Source organism: Marmota marmota, unplaced genomic scaffold (genome assembly GCF_001458135.2).
Source record: "Marmota marmota marmota unplaced genomic scaffold, marMar, whole genome shotgun sequence".
Taxonomy (NCBI): domain Eukaryota; kingdom Metazoa; phylum Chordata; class Mammalia; order Rodentia; family Sciuridae; genus Marmota; species Marmota marmota.
This window is the reverse complement of record NW_026000241.1, coordinates 291,014-304,166: the sequence shown is the minus strand read 5'-3', so window position 1 is coordinate 304,166 and position 13,153 is coordinate 291,014. Positions and strand designations below refer to the sequence as shown.

Sequence of the window (13,153 nt, the reverse complement as noted above, 5' to 3'; positions counted from 1 at the left end):
GGAAAGTACTTGCTGCACTGTGACCCGCTCGTGCACTTGGCAGCCGCCACACCAATTCACGCACCCTGCAATAACGAAAAGAATTTAGTAGTAGCCTTTTGCAATTCCTTTCTTGATAATCCTTCTTCCTCTGAACTTTTTTCTTCTTTCTGACTAGAGTTCCTGGGCTTCCATCAACACATGCCCTAACTATTCTTGGTTCCACTGGGGTGCCTCTTTCCCTTAGTAATTTACTTCTCACCCCTTCCATATTTTCATCACAAAGACAATACAACATTTCAAGACAAAACAAGACACAAACATACTGTATCAATCTTCTCCATTTTCTCGAAATGGTCATTTTTCCTCTCGCCCTATCTGCCTAGGGACAAGCAGATTTGCTCCCGTCCTATCTATGGACGGGCAGCTTTTTTTTTCGTCACTTACCCCCTTACCCCCGAGTGTCCCGGGGCTCCCTGTAACGGGCCACCATCTACCGCAGTACGGCTGCAGCAGAATAATGGGGGGGGGGGCGGCAAATAACTTGTGTACATTGATACAGCAGGAGTGGAAGCCCTTTATTGCAGGACAGGAGCAGTATTTATACATTCCACACAGCTTATCTAATTAGCATAAACTAGATACATCAGTCAACCAATAAGGAATCTCCACACTTAATGGCTCACTGGTGTTGCTTCACAAACCACTCCCTCTGGCATTTTGCCAGGCGCCGTCCAGATTTGTTTACAGACCCTAACATTTTTCTGGCAAAATGCCAGGCGCCATCCTGACTTGTTTACAGATTCTAACAGTTTCCAGCGGACACAACATCTTTGTTTGTATGTGGTACTGAGGATCGAACCTGGGCTGCAGGCATGGCAGGCGAGCGCGCTACCACTTGAGCCACATCCCCATCCCAACTTCGCACATTCTTAATTTTACCAAGTCATGTGGCACTTCTTGAATATAAATTTATCTCATCATAACGAGGCTAGCAAAATCTTGTCTCATTTCCCTTTGAGTTCACTGCTGAGGACATTCCAATATTGGGAATTGAACCTAGAGCCTCGCGTATGCCAGGCGGGCGTGCTGCTACTGAACTTCATCTCCTGACACGGAGATTTTTTTTTAGACACGGTCTCCGTTGCCCAGGGTGGCCTTGAACTTCCAATTCCCCTGCCTCAGCCGTCCAGGTCCCTAGGATCAGCTGCGTGGACCACCGCCTCAGGCTTCAGGCTGCATTAAGTGAAGAAGCACAGACACCTCAGCCAGTTACTCCGCTTGTGGCCACACCCCGTCGCCTCGCCCGATCCCTGCCCCGCCCTCCAGGCTGGGTCCTGGTCCTTGTTCCCGCCCACCAACCACACCTTCTGGCTTGAGCTTCGTTCCGGGTCCCACCCTTGGGCCTGGGCCCGTCCCAACCCGGTGCCGTCTTCCAGGCTTCTTCGTGAGATCTTTTTCCCTGGACTGAACCCAGGGACTTGCGCTTGCTGGGCTACATTCCTAGCCCCAAGCTTGGTCCCTGTCCCCTTCCGAACCAGGCTTTCTGGGCTAGGTCCACGCCTGGGGACACGCTCTCCCGCCCACTCCCCGCCTTTATTCCCAGCCCAGCCTTCGTCCTGGCCACGCCCCCCGGTTGGTTCCCGCCCAAACCACGCCTTCCGGGCTTGGTCCTCGTCCCAGCCCCGCCCCTGGGCCTCACCCAGCCCCTGCCACACCGCCCAGGCTGGGTCTTAGTCTCTAGCCCGCCCCCGGGCAGGTCTGGTCTCGAGGTGGTCCCGTCCTGGAACCTGACCACATCCTTGCGAGAGGAAAGCGGGAGGTCCCGCCGGTGCTGGAAGTCCGGCTGCCTCCCCTCCCGCCGCCTAGGCATTCCCGAGGGAATCCCGACTTCGCTTTGACCGGAAGCGGAAGTACGTGGCGGCGGGATCATGGTAACTCTTACTGACCTGCCGGATTCGGTGCTGCTGGAAATCTTCTCTTACCTCCCGGTCCGGGACCGGATCCGCATCTCCAGGTGCGGCCCCTCTCCTCGGGGGAAAGAGCCGGGCAGGGGGCGCACCCGGAGATGCGGCTCCGGCCCCAGTAGGGCCGGGGTCGTTCTAACGGCGGGTCCCCTCCCCCAGGGTCTGTCACCGCTGGAAGAGGCTGGTGGACGACCGGTGGCTGTGGCGACATGTCGACTTGACGCTCTACACGGTACGCGGGGTCGGTGGCGCGGGCCAGGGCTTCGTCTGGATTGGTTGGACCCGAGGACCAGCCTTCCCACCCTGGGACGGTGTGTCAGGAACTGCAAGAACTGGCCCTTGGTCAGCGCAGGCCTGGGATTTCCAGTCAGGCAGTGTGGGCCCGTCTCAGGGCCTCAGTGTCCCCGTCCTAGATCCTTGCGGGACCGGCGCGCGTGCTGAGTCCACGCGAGGCCCGTGGTCAGTCCCAGCCCCGAAAAGAAAAGCTCGGTCGTGGGGCCGCGGTGCGGAGAAGGGGCTTGCAGCAGTGCCTGGCCCTCCTCGGCACCCAGGAAATGCTGGTCTGTGATGACATTGTCAGACGCTGATACCAGTTTTTTGTAGCGAAATTATTTTCCCGAGTCAACTGATTTTCTGAATAAAATTCCTGAGTAGTGCGACCAAACCATTTCCACTTTCTCTCATTTGCATTTTATTTTCTTTGTGTTTATTATGAAATATTTCAACTATCCAGAAGTGTATGGAGGGTGATATTACAACCATGTCTTTACCACCTAATTTTTTTTTTTTTTGGCTATACTGGGGACGGAACCCAGGGCTTGCTTGTGTTAGGTGACCACTCTAGCACTAAGCTGTATCCGCCACCCTGTTTCTTTTCTTCTCTCATTGTTTTTTCTTTTCCCCCTCGGTCCGACTGAGGATTGAACCCAGGACCCCTCTACCACTGAGTTACTCTCCCGGCTCTTCTTATTTTTTGTTTTGACATAGGTTCTGGATAAGTTGCTGAGGCTGGCTTGGAATTTGTGATCCTTTTGCTTCAGCCTCCAGTCGCTGGGATTACAGGCCTGTGCTGCCGATTTCCGTGGTCTTTTTAACTTTTTATTTTTGAGAAAGGATCTCACCAAGTTACCCATGCTGCGCTGGGACTTTCAATTCTATTCGCTCAGCCTCCCAAGTAGTGAGGATTGCAGATGTGTGCCACTGTGGGGCAGATCTAACCTAAACTTTGTTTTATTTACTGCACATCATACGTGTGACAGACACCTGTGTGTATATGTAAACAATATACGTGTACACAGTAAAACATTTATAGGTCTACTTGTTGTCTTATCCTTTTCATAAGTAGCCAGTATTATAAAGAAGATTTGTAACCTTACTTTCACATCATTTCATACATGTGTTCATAAGCAGTATATAGTATAGTGAATGAATTTCTGAACAATTTCCTATTTAAATAATGCTGTTTTTTTAGCACATAGAAATCAAGTTCATTCCTTTTAACTTATGTATCCATTTTCCTGTTAATAGATGTTTAGATTATTTCCAATAATCTAAATAGTTAAAATCAGTTTCTCAAACTTTATGTATATGAATCACTTGGGGTTCTTATTAAAATGGTTAATGGGGTCCTAACCTCTCCATTTCTACTCCAGGTATTGTCCTCATTCTGGAAATCTTCTCTTACCTCCCGGTCCGGGACCTGATCCGCATCTCCAGGTGCGGCCCCTCTCCTCGGGGGAAGACACTTTGGTTAACAAGAATAGCCTTGTGATTGTCTTCTTCTTTTTCTTTTTTTTCCCCCCCACCAGGGATTGAACCCATTGAGCAACATCCAGCCCTTTTAAAAAAATTTTTATTTAGAGACAGAGTCTCACTAAGTTGCTTAGAGCCTCACTAAGTTGCTGAGGCTGGCTTTGAACTTGTGATCCACCTGCCTCAGCCTTCCAAGCTGCTGGGATTATAAGCATGTGCCACTGCGCCCAGTGATTGTCTTCTTTTGTCCAGGTGAACTTACACTGAAACCTGGAAGTGCACTTTCTGAGGAGTAAGATCATTTAGACTTTACCATATTCAGTTCTTAATCCAACATTTCAAAATCAGAAAGCTTGCAAAGTGAAGCCAGGCTTGTTCAAGCACACCTGTGGAATCAGCTACTCAAGAGGCTGAGGTTAGAGGATTACTTGAGTCCACAAGTTTGAGATCAGCCTGGGCAACATAGCAAGATCTCATCTTTAAAAACAGTAATGCCGGGGCAGTGTTGCACACCTGTAATCACTGAGGCAGGAGGATTGTGAGTTCAAAGCCAGCCTCAGCAGCTTGGCGAGGCATTAAGCAACTCAGTGAGACCCTGTCTCTAATAAAATATTTAAAAAGAGGTGGGGATGTGTCTTAGTGGTTAAGTGCTCATGGTTCAATTCCCAGTACCAAAAACAAACAAACAAAAAAACCCCAACAACAAAAACACTTGGAAAGTGAAAAGGTTTTTTTTTTTTTCAAACCAGGTACAAATTTATTTGGTAATAAAATCTTCCCCAACCTGGCATAAAGCTGTCAATACCCCTTTTCTTTTCCTACTCAAAGTGTTTTCCATGATGTTTCTTTTTTTCTTTTTTAATATTTATTTTTTAGTTTTCGGCGGACACAACATCTTTGTTTGTATATGGTGCTGAAGATCGAACCCTGGCCGCACGCATGCCAGGCGAGTGCGCTACCGCTTGAGCCATATCCCCAGCCCCCATGATGTTTCATAAGAGATTATGACCCATGGGCTGGGGTCCTAGCTCAGTGGTAGAGCACTTGCCTACCATGTATGAGGCATTGGTTTCAATGATCAACATCACATATAAATAAATAAATAAAAAGTCCATTGACAACTAAAAAAATTTTTTTTTTTTTAAAAAGAGATTATGACCCTATAGAAAAATTGTTTTCATTGAGATCAACAGTTTTTGAGACCTGATGTTGCTATGTTGTCCAGCCTGGTCTTGACTCCTGAGCTCAAATGACCTTTCCACCTTAGCCTTCTGAGTAGCTGGGACTATAGGCATATAATCCCAAACCTGTTTTTTTGTTTGTTTGTTTTTATTGTTGTTGTTTGGTGGTTCTGGGAGTTGAATCCAGGGCCTAAGTCATGCTAGACAAGTGCTCTACCACTGAACTATACCCCCCAACCCTAAAATCAACTTTTTAAAAACCATTTTATTATAAATACATAAAAGTTGAGAGAATAGCATAGAGAATCCCAAATACCCAACCTTAACATTTAATTACATTTATTACCTGTTTATCCATTTGTGCATCTATCTATTCAGTGCTTTCTCAGTCCATGAATCCATCTTATTATTTTTAAAATTCGTTCAAGTAAGTTGCAGGACTTAAGTCTACTAAGCATTTTTAGCACACCTGCTATTTGCTGGAAATGAGCATTTGTTTATAGTTTTCCTTTTATGTTGTTTGAATGAGGTTTAGCTGTGTTGTTCAGATTGCCCTCAAACTCCTGGACTCAAGCAATTCACCTGCCTCTGCCTCCTGAGTAGCTGGGATCACAGGTGCATCACCATACCAACACCCCCCCCCTTTTTTTTTGGAGGTGTATTTACCAGTGAAAGATAATTTTTAAGAAATTATGCAAGTCATGAATGATTCTTCTGGTAAATACACTGAAATTGCTACAGGCAGAGCTAAGCTGTTGAGAGTTGTCTCTGTTAACCCCTTCCCCAGAGTCACCACTATTATTGCTCTGGAGTATTTCCCTCTCTCCCATCTTTTATGCATTTACAATGTACATTTTGCTTTTACAGTGCAGTGATTATAAGATCCAGATCAGGTTTTGGAGTCAGGCTGTACTGGAATCCTAACTTGATTCCCCCCGCCCCACCCTTTTGTTCTTTCTTTTGCGTGTGTGTAGCTGAAACTGGAACTCAGGGTCTTATACATGCTAGGCAAGTGCTCTACCACTGAACTGTACCCCAGATTGGTGGGTACATTTTAACAAATGAAAGCATTAGGTTTTTTTTTTTTTTTTTTTGATAAAACATGCATGATTCAAAATGCAAAGTAGCAAAAATTCATGTCTCCTTAAGCCTTAATTAAGGTCTGCTCTCTATTTCTCTCCCTCACCTTACCTTGTTCTTTCTGCCAGAGGCAGCAGATGTTGCTATTTGCTCGCTTGCCTGTGTGCAGGGGGGTGGTGGGGAAATGGAGTTTGTGGGGGGGGGGGTATGGGGATTGAATCCAGGGATGCTCTGTCACTGAACTATACCCCAGCCCTTTTAAAATTTTTTAAAATTTTGGCTGGGCATAGGGGCACACACCTATAATTTTAGCAACTCCAGAGGCTGAGGCAGGAGGATGGAAAGTTTGAGGCCAGCCTCAGCAACTTATCAAGATCTTGTCTCAAAATAAAAAATAAAAATATCTGGGGATATATATCTCATAAGTAAAGTTTTCCTGGGTCCAATCCCCAGTACCATAATTTGTTTTTTTTTTTTTAGGTTTTTTTTTTTGTTTGTTTGAGACAAGAGTCTCACTAAATTTTCTCTCTATACTCTTGCCTCAGCCTCCTGAGCTTCTGAGATTAAAAGCATGTGCCACTGCTCCAGGTTCCTGTTTGCTTTTGTATCCTAGGAACACAAACACATAAACAGTTGTTCCATGGTATCTGCTAGGGATTGGTTCTAGGATCCCCTCAGATTCCAAATTTCTTAGATGTTCAAGTCCCTTTTTTAAAAAAAATGGTGTATGGGGCTGGGGCTGTAGCTCAGTGGCAGAGAGCTTGCCTAGCATGTATGAGGCACTGGGTTTGATCCTTAGCACCCCATAAAAAATAAACAAAATAAAGGCATGCTGTCCATTTATAACTGCAAAACATTTTTTTTAATGGTGTAGCATTTGCATAGAATCAATGCACATCCTCCTATAGATTTTCTTTCTTTTTTCTTTTTTTGGTACCGGCTATTAAATTTGGAGGCATTGAAAATGTACAGTCTAGTTTTTTTTGTCATCATTCTCTAAACAATACAGTATAACAATTAATTTCTAGCATTCACATTCTATAGTTATAATAAGTCATTCAGAGATGATTTAAATTCCATAGGAGGGCTGGGGTTGTAGCTCAGTGGTAGAGCGCTTGCCTCACACGTGTGCAGCACTGGGTTCAATCCTCAGCACCACATAAAAATAAGTAAATAAAGATCAACTAAAAAAATATATATTTCAAAAAAATTTCCATAGGAGCTGGGCACAGTGGCTCATGCCTGTAATCTCAGCAGCTCAGGAGGCTGACGTAGGAGGATTGAAAGTTCAAGGACAGCCTCAGCAACTTAGTGAGGCCCTGTCTCAAAATATAAAAAGGGCTGGAGATGTAGCTTTTCTTCCCCCAGCATATTCTAACTTACAATTGATTCGATCCACTGGTGTAGAACCCATGGTTACAGAGCGTCAACTGTGTTCTTTCAAAACAAAACAGGTGTTAGTGGTTTCCTGCATTCTATATTTCTGAAAAAACTACCATATTGCTTCCCAAAGAAGTTTCCACAGCAGATCATGAGAAAAGCTGCCTCTCAGCATCCTGACTCACATTTGATGTTGTGAAACTTAAAGAGTTTTCTTAAATATCATCTTTCAAATAAAAATTAACTTTGTCAGGGTTGGGGTTGTGGCTCAGGGATAGAGTGCTTTCCTTGCATGTATGAAGCACTGGGTTCAATCCTTAGCACCACATAAACAATAAAAATAAATAATAAAGTTATAAAAAATTAACTTTGTCCATTGGCTTTTTGCCCATTTCAAATTTTGCTAACCATAGCTTCTACCCTTGTGAGGTTCTGGTTAGTAGCCAGTATTTCTAACGAGTTAGTTTCCAGGGACCCGACTTGCTGGTCTAAATTTGGCCGAGAATTTTGGTATTTTTTGTTTGTTTGGTTTTGGTACTGGGGCTTTAGCCTGAGGCACTTTTCCACTGAGCCACATCCCAAAATCTTTTGAGACAGGCTCTTTAAGTTGCTGTAATTTTTAGAGCATTATAGTTACACATAGTAATTGGGTTCTTTGGACAAAATCATGCATGCATGGGGCTGGGGTTATGGTTCAGTGGTAGAGCGCTTGCCTAGCACGTATGAAGCACTGGGTTCGATCCTCAGAACCACATAAAATAAATAACGGTATTGTGTCTATCTACAACTAAAAAAAAAAAATCATGCATGTATGGATTTTGATTTATTCCATTTCAGTCCGTGGTGCCCATCACTTTCCTACCCTTCCTCCCTCCCCCATTCTTCTTCCTCTGCCCTACAAATCTTCCATTTACTTATTTATTTTTTATTTATTTATTTTCGGTACAGGGGATTATACCCAGGGGTGCTCAACCACTGAGCCACATCCCCAATCCTTTTTATATTTTATTAGAGACAGGTTTCGCTGAGTTGCTAAGGGCCTTGCTACTTGCTGAGGCAGCCTTTGAACTTGCAGTCCTCCTGTCTCAGCCTCCCTTGCCCCTGGGATTATAGGCATATGGCACTGCGCCTGGCTATTTATTTATTTTTAAAATATTTTTTTAAGTTGTAGAGGGACACAATATCTTTATTTTATTTATTTATTTTTACCTGGTGCTGAGGATTGAATCCAGCGCCTCATGCGTGTGAGGCAAGCACTCTACCACTGAGCTACAACCCCAGGCCCTATTTATTTATTTTTCATTGGTGCTTTTGACATATACATAAAGGTGGAATTTTTTATGGTATATTTTTACTTGCACATGACATGAGTTGTTAGATTCATTCCACATTTCCTTCCCTTTCCCATACGTCCTCCCTCTCTCTCAATCTCCTCTATTCCACTGATCCTCCCTGTATCACCACTGATATCTAATCCACCCCATTTCCCCCCTTATTTTGCTTTAGCTTCTGCATATGAGAGAACATTCCACCCTTGATTTTCTGAGTCTAGCTTATTTCACTGAGCATGACGTTCTCCAGTTCCATCCACTGTTAAATGCCAAAATTTCATTCTTTATGGCTGCGAAGGACTCCATTGTGTATATGTACCACATTTTCTTAATCCATTCATCTATTGATGGAGCATCTGGGCTGGTTCCATAATTTTAGCCACAAAGATTTGATTCCTGTGTCAAAAGTAGTCAACAAAATTTATACCCAGTAGACTGGGTATGAAGCTGGTAGAGCATGTGCTTAGCATTCACAAGGCCCTGGATCCAATACCCAGAACCATAGATAGATTATATGCTATACGTTTCCTTTTTTTTAAATCTGCATAATGCTAGGAATTGAATCCAGGGCCTCATGCTTGCCAGGCGAGTTGCTCTACCACTGAGCTACACTGAAGTCAATTTCTTTTTAAGGTAATATGTACATACAATGAAGTGAACTGGGTTTTCAGTTGTATTTTGTTTTCTTTCCGCTGTACTGGGAATAAACCTAGGACCTCGCACTTACTGGGCAAGCACTCTACACTTGAGTTACATACACCCCCAGACCTTTTTTTAAACTTTTACTTTAAGACAGGGTTTCACTGAGTTTCCCAGGCTGGCCTTGAACTTGAGATCCTCTTGCCTCACCCTCCCAAGGAGTTAGGATAAGGGGTGTACTACTCCACCTGGCTCTGCTTGTGTTCTGTTAATTTCCCAGGGTCAGGCAGCTCTGATTGTTACTAGGCTGTGACTGTTTTTAATCATTTTTTTTTTTAACCTAGACCTAATTTACTCTGGGTAATTTTTAGCCTTTTTTTTTTTTTCCAGCTTTATTCTCTGTGGTTTCTCTCTCCCAGAGGTGGTTATCAAGAAAGGCTTATAGAGGGGTGGTTCATTTTGTTTCCCTGCTCCATCTGTTCTGATCTATTTGGACCCACCCCCACCCCCGAGACACACACACACACACACACACACACACACACACGCTGGACTTTAGCAGTCAGAATGGTGAAGTCAGACCCTCCTGCTGTTCCTGGGGAGGAGGCTGATGTGGAAGGGCAGAAACCCAGGGAAACACCCAAACCCCTGCCACAAGTAGTCAGGGGCCTTGGGAACCCTGTACCTCTCACCCAGTCACCCCAACCTCTGGCTCTTACAGATGCGGCCTAAAGTTATGTGGCACCTTCTTCGCCGATACATGGCATCTCGGCTCCATTCCCTGCGGATGGGTGGCTACCTCTTCTCCGGCTCTCAGGCCCCCCAGTTGTCCCCTGCCCTGTTGAAAGCCCTGGGCCAGAAGTGCCCCAACCTGAAGCGCCTCTGCCTGCACGTGGCTGACCTGAGCATGGTACCCATCACCAGCCTGCCCTGCACCCTGAGGACCCTGGAGCTGCACAGCTGTGAGATCTCCATGGCCTGGCTCCTTAAGGAGCAGGACCCCACCGTGCTGCCCCTGCTCGAATGCATCGTGCTGGACCGTGTCCCTGCCTTCCGTGACGAGCACCTGCAGGGCCTGACACGTTTCCGGGCCCTGCGCTCGCTGGTGCTAGGTGGCACCTACCGTGTGACCCAGACGGGGCTGGATACCAGCCTGCAGGAGCTCAGTTACCTGCAGAGGTTCGAGATGCTAGGTTGCACCCTCTCAGCCGACAGCACCCTGCTGGCCATCAGCCGCCACCTCCGAGGTGTGCGCAAGATCCGGCTGACCGTTGGGGGCCTCTCTGCTCCTGGCCTGGCTGTCCTGGAAGGAATGCCAGCCCTGGAGAGTCTGTGCTTACAGGGCCCCCTCATCACCCCAGAAATGCCCACTCCAGCTGAAATTGTTTCCTCCTGCCTCACCATGCCCAAACTCAGAGTGCTTGAGCTGCAGGGGCTGGGCTGGGAGGGTCAGGAGGCTGAGAGGATCCTGTGTAAGGGGCTGCCCCACTGTATGGTCATTGTTAGGGCCTGCCCCAAAGAGTCCATGGACTGGTGGATGTAACTGTGCCACTGTCCCAGCTTTCACAGTTGATGAAAGCCCTTGATGAAAGACCCTCTGAGCAGCAAATTGAAGAGGGCAGCTTATGGGGCTTGAGGGAACTGAAGGTGACAGGAGGAGACAATGAAGGCCTTGGGCCTCCAGACAGTGGGAATCATTGGCCAGCTGTGTGGCCTCAGCCTCAGCAGCCTGCCTCTGGAGGCCCAGTTCCCACATCTACAAATAGAGATCCGAGCTACCTCAGGATTATGTTGCATAGCCTTACTCTGACAGCCCCCGCCCTCAGAAGCCCTTGATGAAGGCCATCCTCCAGGTCATCCTCAGAGTTGTCCTCACCACCAGATGGGTGGAATTAAGAGCTAGAAGGACCTGAGGGGCCAAGTCCCCGCAATGATACCTGAAAAGATTATACATGTGTACCCACACGCCTGTGCACCATTTCTATATCTACACACACACAGGAGGCACAGAGATCAAGGGCAGATGAGGCTTGCCATTCATAATCAAAATGTTCATGAAGGTTCTCAGTTGTATTTTCTACCTTTTCCAAGTTTTCCACAGCAGATATTATTTTGCTATTAAAGAAAAATAATGAATTTTTTTTCAAGAAAGCATTCAGTTTATTCATTCCTTAAGCACCTCCTGTTTTGGCAGGCAACATTCTTGGTACTGGGGCCACAGCAGTGAGCAAAACAAAAGTTCTTGTACAGCTCCAAGAGGAGAAGGCGGGGTGTGAACAGGTTCATGGAATAATTTTGGAGCCTCTGAGACAATTAACCAAGGTTATGTGATAGAGGCATGGGTGCTTGGTAGAGAAGGCAGGGTTGAGCCTCTTGGCAGAGATCTAAGTGGTAAACCAGCTGCAGAGAAAGCTGGGGAAAAAAGATCCTGAGGTAGGAAAAAACTTGGCATTTTCCAGTAATAGGAAGAAGGTCTGTGGGTGGAGTGAGCAGGGAGGAGAAAGCCAGGTTGGAGAGCAATGGGGGAAGGGCAGGCAGGGCCTCACAGGTGGCTCAGGTGTTAGGGTTTCGGTAAGTAACAACTCTTTTCCTGTCTTTTGAGTCAGAACCACTTGAAGGACGCAGGTGGTAAAAGCCTGAGCATTTGCTTGCCCATGAGATAAGTGTTACTTCTGAACCCTTCTGAACCGGGTCTGAGGGTGTGTGGCTAAGCCCCAGACTAGGGGCTCATCACCTGCCTGGAAGGCAGGGCCAGGACTGAGAGAAGAGGGCTGAGCTGGGTCTGCTGATTCCTTATTCTAAGCTCACCCATCAGAGGAGCTGGACATGTTTCTTCCTGCTATTCCCACTTGGCTGGAATAGAAATTCCTTCTGTCTTGCCAGGATTGGGGTGTGGGTATGCCCCTGATGAGGCCATGGTTAGGGTCTTATTGTCCAAAGCTATGACCAAACCTAGCAGCTCTAGCCCAGGACGTTTGGGAGACAGGATTGAGCCAAGTTAGAGCACAGAGATTGGCATTTTCACAGCTGCGGGGGGTGGGGAGGGAAATAAAATTAGGCCCGTTTTGCTGATGGAGGCTGTCAGGAGAACTGGGTTCTATTTGGGGGAATATGATGGAGGGTCCACATCAGCCACACATGTTACCGTGGTTTGGATAAGGTTTGAATTTGTCCCCCAAGAGTTCATGTGTTGGAAGCTTGGTCCCTAGGGAGGCAATGTGAGAGGTGGTGGGACCTTCAAAGGATGGAGTTAGGACTGGGGATGTGGCTCAGTGGTAGAGCAATTTCCTGGTATGCATGGGGCCCTGAGTTTGATCTTCAGCACTACAAAAAAGAAAAAAGATGGAGCTTAGTGAGAAGGACTTAGTAGGGATTGTAGGACTCTAACCTCTCTGGCTTCTTTTTGATGACAAGACTTGTTCCTTCCTGACATGCTGATGCCATTGTGACATCATTAGCCATGAGGTTTGTATCAGAGGCACGTTAATGCAGGCATCATGTCCTTGAACCTCTAGAACTGAAAATAAGCCCTTTTTTTCCATTATGAAGTTAGCTTGCCTCTATCATTTTGTTATAGTAATGAAAAACAGATTGATACAGTTGGGCTCTGCAAGTTTATTTTGGCTTATGTTTTTGGAGGTTGTGGGATAAGATCAGGCAGATCCATTGTTTTGGGGGCTCTGGTTAGGGTGTTGGATGCCAATGACAGGGAGCATACAGGAGAGCAAATAGCTCACCACATGAGCCAGGAAGCAAAAGAGGAAAAGGCCCTGGACATAATCCTATTCAAGACCATGCCCCTAATACTACCCTATCACCTAAAGATTCCACCAGCTAGGAACAG

General features: G+C 46.3%; 1 protein-coding gene across 2 annotated transcripts; it reads left to right on the top strand.

The window, feature by feature from the left end:
- The first annotated feature begins 1,719 nt into the window (after window positions 1-1,719).
- Fbxl12 (F-box and leucine rich repeat protein 12) lies at window positions 1,720-11,460 on the top strand. Of its 2 annotated transcripts, XM_048794698.1 has the most exons (4): window positions 1,936-1,996; window positions 2,106-2,178; window positions 3,599-3,662; window positions 10,031-11,460. In XM_048794698.1, the coding sequence occupies exon 4, from the start codon at window positions 10,031-10,033 to the stop codon at window positions 10,850-10,852; it is 822 nt and encodes a 273-aa protein (XP_048650655.1). In that variant the 5' UTR covers window positions 1,936-1,996; window positions 2,106-2,178; window positions 3,599-3,662; the 3' UTR covers window positions 10,853-11,460. The 2 variants fall into 2 exon arrangements, with proteins under 2 accessions (XP_015344460.1, XP_048650655.1); XM_015488974.2 differs by lacking the exon at window positions 3,599-3,662 and having other exon boundaries at window positions 1,720-1,996.
- The last annotated feature ends 1,693 nt before the right edge of the window (window positions 11,461-13,153 follow it).